Source organism: Aulonocara stuartgranti, assembly GCF_965226115.1.
Source record: "Aulonocara stuartgranti genome assembly, chromosome: 19".
Taxonomy (NCBI): domain Eukaryota; kingdom Metazoa; phylum Chordata; class Actinopteri; order Cichliformes; family Cichlidae; genus Aulonocara; species Aulonocara stuartgranti.
The window spans coordinates 14,041,525-14,052,492 of record NC_138955.1 but is presented as its reverse complement, the minus strand read 5'-3'; the positions used below and the strand labels follow the sequence as shown (position 1 = coordinate 14,052,492).

Below are 10,968 nucleotides of genomic sequence, written 5' to 3'. Positions count from 1 at the left end.
CCGGGGATCAAACTCTCGTTTTCACTGCTTTGCAGATGACACCCAACTTTATCTATCCATGAAGCCAGAGAGCACACACCAATTAGTTAAACTAGTTGGCCCTGAAAATCTTAGAAATATGGTATCTAACCAGATGCTTACACTGGATGGCATTACCTTGGCCTCCAGTATCACTGTGAGGAACCTTTGAGTCATTTTTGACCAGGATATGTCCTTCAATGCACATATTAAAGAAATAAGTAGGACTGAATCCAAAGTCCTGCTCCTCACATAAAGGTCTTAAACATAGAGGCCCCATCTTAACTTAATTACCTTATAGTATATCACCCCACTAGAGCATTTAGCTCTTGTACTGCAGGCTTACCTGTTGTTCCTAGAGTAATAAAAAGTAGAATGGGAGGCAGAGCCTTCAGTTTTCAGGCCCCTCTTCTATGGAACCAGCTTCCAGTTTGGATTCAGGAGACAGACACTATCTCTACTTTTAGTTAAAGTTACTTAAAGTTTAAACTTTCCTTTTTGCTAAAGCATATAGTTAGGTGCTGACCCTGAATCCTCCCTTGGTTATGCTGCAATAGGCGTAGGCTGCTGGGGGGTTTCCATGATGCATTGAGTATTTCTTCTTTAGCCACTTTTCTCACTATGTGTTAACAGACCTGCCTGCCTTGAATTATACTTGTTATTAATCTCTGGCTCTCTTCCACAGCATGTCTTTTATCCAGTCTTCCTACTCTCACGCCAACCAGTCACGGCCAATGGCCGCCCCTCCCCGAGTCTGGTTCTGACTGAGGTTTCTTCCTGTTAAAAAGGGAGATTTTCCTCCCCACATTTGCCAATGTGCTTGCTCATAGGGGGCCAAATGATTGTTGGGGTTTTCTCTGTATTGTAGGGTCTACCTTACAATCTGAAGTGCCTTGAGGTGTTTGTTGTTGTGATGCGGCACTGTATAAATAAAACTGAATTGAAGTGAACTGAGAATTTAGCATGGGAGTCTATGGGGATTGAAGACAGCTTCAAGAGGCCATTAAAGGAACTGCAGTTTTGTCAGTTTTATGACGTCTTCACTTTTCAGGGGGAAAAGCAGAATTCAATGTCCAATTTTTAAAGTATTTTTAATGCACTGTGAGAGCTTAAGTAGATTTAAATAAATCCATTATTGTATCTTTGCTAAATTTGATGTATTCTAATAAAAGCATGGTGTTGAAATCCCCCCCCCCCAATCGTAAAATTGCCGTAGTTTTATTAAATACATGTTGAAATACAGCCATACAAGCACACAACCTTGAACTATCATATTTGTGAATGACTGAATGTAGTGTAAAGCGCTTTGGGGTCCTTAGAGACTGAGTAAAGCGCTATACAAATGCAGGCCATTTACCATTTGTGCCATTCTCTGTAATATTAAGGTAAAAAGAATGAATCAGCAAATTCTACATACTTGGTCTGAAATGCTAAGATTAAGATTTTGTCATGTGCCTTTTCTTATTTTGTCCTTCTGGATTTGCATGGCAGGCCTGGTGTGATTGAAACAGTAGCACAGGTGGAGGTTCATTTGCCTGCAATGCAGCACGAGAAGCCAAAAGCAGGTAAAGCCTGAGCAGTGTCTGTCCCCGGCTGCATAGGTTGAGACATTTGCCAAGATGGGAGTAAAGGAAAAGTTAAGTGTGATGCAGATCCCCTCCATTCTTGTGCTCGGCTTTGTTTATGTGGCATATGTGCTGATCGGTGGGGTGGTTTTCTGGAAGTTGGAGGGAGACCTCGGAATGAAGGACGTCAGCTACTTGCGTGAAAACAAAGAAAGGCTCCTTAGCACATACCCATGTCTCAACCAAGCTGGCCTGGAGGCCGTAGCTCAGGTGAGAAACAAAAATGTGGAAATGAAACAAACTTTCTATACATATCTGCAATTTATGATTGCGCGTTTTGATAGACCTTTTCTGCAGCTTTCTCTACCACTGTATTTACATCTTAACCACAACCATAATGATTTTGCATTTTTATATTCCTTTATGGCGACAGTCCACCATTGTGGAACATTGAATACATTGACAGAAGGAACTAATTTATTACAGTTTGCTTTTTGGAACTATTCAGTGATTAGATCTAAATATATGCTTAAACTGGCTTAGTATATATTGATATATGTTGTTTGTGAACTTTGAAAATGTTTCCTACCATAAATTTGTTAATTTACTTCAACACATTTTTATGTTTTTTTGTTACAATAATTTGACGGTAATTTGTGGTAATTTTACACTAATCAATACACTGTAACTATACGTAATAATTATATTTTGTTCATGTTTGCTTGTTTGTTTGATTTTTATTTTACTCCTGTATGGATAAAAGTCATTGTTATCTATAGTTAATTGCAATGTTTTACAATTGCTGTCATGGGTAAGGAAAATTGTATAGGTATGATAAAATATTATTAGAGCTATTAAAACGTTTGTACCATCAAACTGAGCACACATTGGTAAAACGCTGCCCCCTGGTGGTGAAAGTTGAATTACCTACATTTTGAAGAGGGTAATTCGAAAAAGTACATTCAAAATAGATGTGCAGGATGTTTATGTGCTCAGTCTTTTATACCTTCAGTAAATTATTTAAGTGACTGGCAACAGTAATGGGTCAAAACAGGTGAAAATGAGCCTGAGTTATAAACATGTTTTCATGTGACAAGGAAAACAAGCTTACATGCAAATAGCAGCTCCTTCAGACATTCCCAGCTGCACTTGCTTTGCCTGTGAATTTGACCAGACTTCATTTATGAAGCTTTACATTCTATACTCAATTCCCCATGAAACTCATAAACTTAATTTAAAGGTAGAAAGTTGTCCTCAAAAATGAATATTATACTGCATGTAAGAGTAGAAATGGTAATCACAATGTAATAAATGGCTGAAACCTTCTGCCTGTTGATGTAAGCTGCTTTGATTTGCATTGTGTCAAAGCAAATGCAGACAGCTTGTAAAGTTGGTTTGTTGATTGTTTTTAGTTGCTAATGTTTTTATTCCATTCTTGCCATATATACATATATATATTGCATTTCATATCTTTTTTTTTTTTACTTTATCTTAATTTTAACTTATATTCTTATTGATTTACCTTCTGCTGCTTTCTGTCTGATAGCAAGGTCATTGTGTTTCAATACCTCTTTAACAAGGTGGACCAGTATGCAAAGCAGTTACGTAATTGTGACTCATAAGATCTTATGGGAAATGTTCCTGTCAGGTCAAGAACTAGTGAAAACCAAGATAAAAATGTGGGCATTATTATTTTTATTATAGTTATTACTTCTATTATTGTTAATTTGTTTTTCAGGTTGTTAAAGACGCATCAAAGGTGGGCCTGAGTGTGAAAAGAAACTACACGGGAGACGGCTTCTGGAAATTCACCAGCTCAGCTGTGTTTGCTGCCACTGTGGTCACAACTATAGGTCAGCTATGAGGGAAGGGAACAACCATATATATATTTTCTTCCCATTCTCATTTAAATGTTAAATGTTTTTCCTTTATTTTCATGACTATCTCCATTGTAGATTCTCACTGAAGGCTAAAAACTATGAATGAACACATATGGAATTATATAGTAAACAAAAAAGTATGAAAAGATTCAAAACATGTTTGATATTTTAGATTCTTCAAAATGGTTGCCGTTTACTTTGGTTACTGCTTTGCTCACTCTTGGCATTCTCTCAATGAGTTTCATGAGGTAGTCACCTTAAATGCTTTTCCAACAGCCTTGAAAGAGTTTCCAGAGATGCTGAGAACTTCTTGGCCCTTTTGCCTTCACTCTGCAGTTAATGTCATCCCAAACCATCTCAATTGGGTTTAGGTCAGGTGACTGTGGAAGCCAGGCCATCTGGTGCAGCACTCCATCTCTCTCCTTCTTAGTCAAATAGCCCTTAAACAGCCCAGAGATGTTTTGGGGTCATTGTCCTGTTTAAATATGAGTGATGGTCCAACTAAACGCAAACCATATCGGATGGCATGTTGCTCCAGGATGCTGTGGTAGCCATGCTGGTTCAGTGTGCCTTTTATTTTGAATAAATCCCCAACAGTGTTACCAGCAAACCACCCCCACACCATCACCCCCTCCTCCTCCATGCTTCACCTTTTCTGTGTCGCACAAAGACACGGCGGGTGGAACCAAATATCTCAAATTTGGACTCATCAGACCAAAGCACAGATGTCCACTGGTCTATGTCCGTTCCTTGTGTTTCTTGGCCCAGACAAATCTCTTCTGCTCTTTACTTTTCCTTAATAGTGGTTTGTTTGCAGCTATTTGACCATACAGGCCTGTTTTGCACAGTCTCTGAACAGTTGATGTAGAGATGTGTCTGCTACTGGAACTCTATGTGGCATTTATCTGGGCTCTGATCTGAGGTGCTGTTAACTTGTGATTTCTGAGGCTGGTGACTCAGATGAATTTATCCTCAGAAGTGGCTCTTGGTCTTCCTTTCCTGGGGCTAACCTCATGTGAGCCAGTTTCATCGTAGCGCTTATGGTTTTTGCAACTGCAGTTCTTAAAGTAATAATGGACGGTGGTTCCTCTTTACTTAGCTTATTGGTTCCTGCCATATGAGTTTTTATATAATCTTTCTATCAGTTTTTATCACTTTTGTCATAATACATAATTCCATCTTGCTTCATATAGTTGATGTCTTCAGTATGTATCTACAGTGTAGAAAGTAGTAAAAATAAAGAAAAGTGAAGGGGTCCTCTTCACCAAAGAAGCAAAAATGTGAAGGAAAGGGACAGTGCTACCAATATCTTGGTAAAATGTCATCCTCTACCTCCTCACCTCAAGCCTGATCTCCTGAACTAAAGCCAGGGCTCTAATACATGACAGCCTGCTTACATGTGCGCATTCATTCTTGAAATTCTCGCTGTTACTTATTGTCAGCAGATTTAGCATGTGACTGTCCGATTTCCAGACAGCTGACAAGAAGCCCACTAAACAATAACAACAACTGGTTGCAAGCTAATGTTATTCCTGCTAATATTATAGGCACTTTCTCTCTGAGAAACAGATCGATTACATTGTCACATTGTATGAGAATTTATTCATGAAGTGTCAGAGTACAACAATGTAAGATCTATGTCAAAGACGGCTTCACTGCAGCTAACAGCTGTACTTAACAACAGAAAAGTTGTCGATCGTGGAGAGTTGGCAGCTTGTCTTGTAATCGGAAGGTTGCTGGTTCGAACCCCGGCTCAGACAGTCTCGGTCGTTGTGTCCTTGGGCAAGACACTTCACCCGTTGCCTACTGGTGGTGGTCAGAGGGCGCGGTGGCGCCAGTGTCCGGCAGCCTCACCTCTGTCAGTGCGCCCCAAGGCGGCTGTGGCTACAATGTAGCTTGCCATCACCAGTGTGTGAATGTGTGTGTGAATGGGTGGATGACTGGTTGTGTAAAACGCTTTGGGGTCCTTTGGGACTAGTAAAGCGCTATATAAATACAGGCCATTTATTTACCATTTTAGTATCGCTTTCATTGGGCAGACGTTAACTTTACTGACTCATTTTGGACTCCTTTTGCAAAGTTTTATAGCCTCTTATCGTGTAACTAGTTGAGCATCTCACCCGGCATTGACAGCTGAGGTAAAAAGTGGCCCGACAACTTAGAGAAAACTCCCGGGCAGATCTGGTCTAGAGTCACTTTGTTATCTGAGTGCACTCACTACCAATGAAACCTAAAATACCAAAAAAATATTTAAAATATTTGACTGTATTAGTTTGTGTAAGTGTTATTTAAATATGTTCAAATATAGTGTGCACAAAAAATGTTGTTGTTTTTTTTTTTTAACAAAGATAGCAGTAGAAACATGCCTTTATGAGGTACAGTAGCCCCCTGCACTTGCGATATGACTGCGATCTACAGACATCTAATTGTGATATTTTGAACACTATAACTTTAAAGGTTTGCTTTAAACAATGCAGTACACCCCTCCATAGTACCATTCTCCTTCCACCACAGTAACAGTTTAAAGTTTTTCAGGTTATGGGAACATATGTCCCAGCACTACAGGTGGCCAGATCTTCTGCGTGTTCTTTGCGCTCTTCGGTATACCACTCAACATTGTGGTTCTCAACAGAGTGGGCAAGTACATCCTAACCATAGAGAGGAACATCTCAGACTTCTTCGAGAAAAAGACTAGTCGAAAAGTAAGGATGTCCTGATTTTAGATAAACCTTTTGAAAAGGAGCGATTATTCTGTAGAGGATGACTAACACTGCTTCTCTTTCCCATGTCTTGCTGCAGACATGTACCCGCTTTTTCATCCACTTTGTATGTTACATCTGCGGAGTGGTTCTTTTCTTCATCATGCCCATGATTGTGTTCAAGCAGCAAGAGGACTGGACACATGCAGAGGCCATCTACTACTGCTTCATCAGCCTCAGCACCATCGGCTTTGGAGATTTTGTGCCAGGTAAAGCAGAATTGTGTTTTTTGTTTAGAACAGACGTGACACCAATCGAGTCAAGAAACAGCATGAAAAAAGAAGTGCTGTGGTGTAGATGAGTACTAAAACAGCTTGCACTTGAGCAGCAGCTCCAGGCAGACTAAGGGAGCTTAAATAGCAGTCCTACGTAAGACTTGTCAGCATTTGCTCGGTTTCTGCAAGATAGAATTGCCTGTAAAAATGGAAAGTCATACCTGATTTCGCAATTTAAGGTCTCATATTTAGTGTGAAATTTGTATGCACCTCTTGGCCTCTTCCGGTCCTATTTTAACACATTGACATTGATGGTAAAATCATAGGCAAACGTGTGCAGAGGGTAAATATTAACTTTAGAGTCAGAGTGGCCTGACTTTAAAATCATTCAGCACTGCTGATCAACACTGGGTCTCTAACATCCGCCTATAATTTTAACAAAACTGTTACTCCATAATTTTTATCAACATTCACAGATATCATTTCATTAATTCTGTACTTGTATATTCAGAATTCTTGTTGGCAAGGAACCAGATCTTTGGTACTTGGAGCTTCTGGGTTCCTGTTTGCAGTCCGTGTTTTACTGACTAATCTGTTTGAGCCTGTTTGAGCAGGCTTTGTTTGTGCACAGATAAAAATGGAATGGATAACCAGTAAAGTATCTTTATACTTTCCAGTTCTAAAAAAATGTCATCTGCATTCGCTGCCCAGAACTGGAAGTCTCGAACTCATTCATTGGCTAAATCAGTCACTCTAAGAAATTACCAATACAAAGTGGATGACAGATAATACATATAGTATATGTATTAATAGTGAACTGTAACCCAAATACTATTAGGATGATGTGGGACAACATCAACACGGGGATATGAGACACATCAACATCCCAGTGTTGGTGTTGTTCCTATATCAACATAATAATTATGGGCCAGGATAAATATTGCAACTGACCACTTCAACTATCATTTGCTAAGGAGTTAGCTAATGCTTTTAAAAACTATCACTATAAAGCCAACTTGAATACTCTAAATTTTCCCTTTTAACGGGAAGAGAAACAACAGAAATGTACTGGCATGCCCTAGTAGTGTATAAACACATTGGAAATGAAAACAAGTGAGAGAAGAAGAACTCTGTGAATCACATTAAGTCATGCATCAGTCTGAGCCTATAAAAGAATAGTTGACGGATGGTTTAGGGCTCTAACTGTAAGGTTTATTGAAAAAAAAATCTGAGTTTAATATTAAAGCTGAGTAGAGTTTCTGGATCCAAACTTAATACACAGGAGAAGAGTCTGATAGGTGAAAGCTCTGGGTCCCATTTTACGTTTAGAAACTTGAGCACGCTTTGCTCACCTTTCACCCTGCTTATCAAATTTGCATCTATGCAAGTTGATTCTCTTCTCTGGAATCCAGGGACATCGTTTAGGAGGAAGTTAGAAGAGGACTTCTAAGAAGTGATTTAGGAAAAGTGGTTCAGTGGTGCACAGTGAGAAAACCTTGAAAAAGTATAAGCCACGTTTTAGAAATGATCGCATTCTGATCACATCTGTTTTGTATACTCGACTCAAACTGAATTTTATCTTGTAAAATCCCCAAATCCTTTCTTCTTTCCAGATAGCAATCCAGACAAATATTACCCAAAATGGTACAACTTCCTCATAGCCTCGTGGATCTTCTTTGGCATGGCCTGGCTGGCGCTGGTTATCAACCACTCAATCGAAATCCTGGAGCGGCTCAACAACTACTTTAAAAAGCAGTTCAAAAAGAATGATAATCAACAGGGGGATGAGGCAGACGGTACAGCTGATAAAAACCCAGAGACACAGATGGAGGAGGAAGACGAGATCACCCAGCCTCCAGTTACTGAGTCCACCTAGTTATAGAGTTACCTACATCTGTTTGTGGTGATTTGATACGTGCCTGAGTTATTGTTTGTCAGTTTTAGACATTTTCTCCGTAACTGCCACTAAACTATTGGCTCATTTTTGATGAGTCAGGTTTATGTGACAGCAGCATTCACGCACTGTTTAAGTGCCTCTTGTTAATCTAAAACCCTTTAGATTAAAGTTTAGAGAAGGACGCAGCACTTCTGTCCGTCTGTGGTCTAGTAGACAGGACAGTCAGCCTGTTTCATATACTTAATTAGCTGACCACAAGTCATTTACCGACTCCGTGGCACCAGCTTGGCTGTAGTCAAAGCCACAGTCTTTTAAAATGATCTACTTTGTATGGTATAGGGACTCCGTGGCCCACAGAGGCCTGGGGATTATTATTATTCAGCATATTTTAAGAGGTGGATGAATTTCCTAGGTTATAAAATACAGTGAAGTAAATTAACTGGCCTTACAGAAGAGCAAGAGAAGGAAAATTTATTTCATTTGTCAAGGTGTAAAAAGTTTTTGTCTTAAGTATTGTTTTAACACTTCCAAACCAAATTAAAAATATTTATTAAAAGGGACCTGCTCTGCTTTTCCTTATTGTCTGCCAGACTGCTCTAACTGCTGAGGTTCACAGTTATTCTACTCTTAGAACAGAAGTCCCTCCAACAACCGCCTCATAATGCATTCAGACAAGTGATCGATGCTGTTAATTACAATAAAATCCTTTTTGTTTGTTTGTTAGTTTTTTGCAGCTGCAGTCAATTTCTATACTGTGGAATTAAGAGGAAGTAAGAGTTACCATCGGTTTTAACAGCTGCCTGGATGGTCAAAGGCAATATAAAAATACAAACAGAACAATGTAACAAAAAGCTTTAGCTTCTTTAGATCCTTAATGTGTTTATTTACTGAGGGAGAGAGATGGGAAAGTTGCATTTAAATAAAATATAATCTTCCTTACTGTTAAATGCAAAACCTGCAACGGGCATGGTTCATTGCATGAATTTAGTTTTAGATATGTCACATTTCAGTCTACCTCTTGGGATCTGGGCAAGGTTCAGATAGTCAGTCTTAGGAAGTTTCCTCACTGAGTTTAATTTACCCTGAAATATCAGTAGGGATAATTAAAGCTGGACAGATTAATCCATTCCATAGGTGAATAAAACTGATTTACTTTATTCAATTCTGTAAATTAAGATTGCTAATCAGAGTAAAATTAAGGGTCACCATGATTTAGTTTGCATTAGTTACAGACATGAGTAACTTTAGACTTCACTAACAGGAGTCCTTTGTGAAAGCAGGAGTTGCTTTGGATAACCTTTCCATTAGGAACATGAATGGACAACATGAGCAGCTATTCAGAAAAATTATTCCTTTTTCTGTAAAGTTGCAACCTTAATTATGAAATGTTTGTAGGACCTGCATGAAACAGCACGGTAAGGTTTTTTAGTCTATCTTCAGGGTATTGTAGCTTCACCACAGCGGACATATGTCAGTATAATTTAGGAAATTTCTGAAAGTACTGTCAGATTCTCTGAACTTCTTCATAAATTCTCCTTCACATCTTGTCTTCACTTCATTTTAAATGGAAATAAAAGTGATTAGAAAGACGAAACATGAGTATGGGTGCAAGTCACATCTATGTCTATGTCCACTAGGTGGCGCCGCTGTACCAATAGTGTACAAACTGGCTGTTAAAAACAGAAGCAAAGCGACAAATACAAAGTGCGGAGGGAAATTACTGTCAAATTAAAGGCAAACAAACCAAAACACATTGGTTTCCTCACTTCCTTTCATGCTTTCTATGCTGCCATAGCACAGCATACAGTATCGGTCAGTATCCTAATGTTCACATACAAAGTCAGCACTGAGGAGGAGACAATGAGAAAGACAGATGGTGGAGAGGAAAACTGAATGCGTGGAAAAGTGTTGGCATTAAAGGTGAAGGATGGAGGTGATGGAAAAAGGATAAATAGCTGAGGGAAAGTGAGAAAACCCCCAGAGGGAGAGGAGGCAGTGATGTTTTTTTTTTCTGCAAGGAAAAATCAAAAATAGTTGGGCCCCAAACTTGGAGCCAGAGTTATGACAGCTTCATGTTAGATCATCAGTTTTTATTTTTAGTGTTTGTCATACAGTTGAGATTAGTTTAAGTTCATTTCCAGAGTGAGTTTTTGTCCCCAGTCCTACTTCTTTCTTTCCATTGCTGGTCCTGGTGCCTTTTGAAATTCAGCCCACATATGTTCGCATCTGAGAACCAGTTGTTATGTAATGTTATTATCAGATGGTATCACTTTATGGTCAGGTTTATGTTGTAATTGCATTTATTCATGTAAGGAAAAACACAAAATCCAGCATGAGCTCAGATAAAATGGAGAAAAGTCTCAGGGGTTCTGTGTTGCCTAGTTACACAGATGAAGACACGATCAACTCTTCTTCCTGTTATCTTGGTGTGGTTCACGTTCGTGTGTCACCTGGTCACTGTAGTGAAAATTTCAAACAGTGTTTTTGGGATTATTTTTTTTTAGGAATTATACACATCTCAGTGATGTTACTAGCAGAATAAGAACAAAATCAGATGCCCACAAACTACTTGATTTACAAGTAGTTTGCAATTCATCTGTCAGCTAGGGTCAGCTAACACTGGCCAGAATGTTG

General features: G+C 39.0%; 1 protein-coding gene across 2 annotated transcripts; it reads left to right on the top strand.

The window, feature by feature from the left end:
• The first annotated feature begins 1,210 nt into the window (after positions 1 to 1,210).
• On the top strand, positions 1,211 to 8,851 carry LOC309695988 (potassium channel subfamily K member 5-like). Of its 2 annotated transcripts, XM_082517011.1 has the most exons (7): positions 1,211 to 1,403; positions 1,510 to 1,583; positions 1,743 to 1,853; positions 3,322 to 3,436; positions 5,999 to 6,165; positions 6,263 to 6,431; positions 8,051 to 8,851. In XM_082517011.1, the coding sequence occupies exons 3-7, from the start codon at positions 1,761 to 1,763 to the stop codon at positions 8,311 to 8,313; spliced, it is 807 nt and encodes a 268-aa protein (XP_082373137.1). In that variant the 5' UTR covers positions 1,211 to 1,403; positions 1,510 to 1,583; positions 1,743 to 1,760; the 3' UTR covers positions 8,314 to 8,851. The 2 variants fall into 2 exon arrangements, with proteins under 2 accessions (XP_082373137.1, XP_082373136.1); XM_082517010.1 differs by having other exon boundaries at positions 1,510 to 1,853.
• Positions 8,852 to 10,968: the final 2,117 nt, after the last annotated feature.

Coding starts and splice junctions, on each gene's coding strand:
- LOC309695988 (XM_082517010.1), top strand. CDS start 1,638: ATGGGAGTAAAGGAAAAGTTAAGTGTGATGCAGATCCCCTCCATTCTT. Junction 1,854..3,321: donor GCCTGGAGGCCGTAGCTCAG/GTGAGAAACAAA, acceptor TTTGTTTTTCAG/GTTGTTAAAGACGCATCAAA. Junction 6,166..6,262: donor AGAAAAAGACTAGTCGAAAA/GTAAGGATGTCC, acceptor GTCTTGCTGCAG/ACATGTACCCGCTTTTTCAT.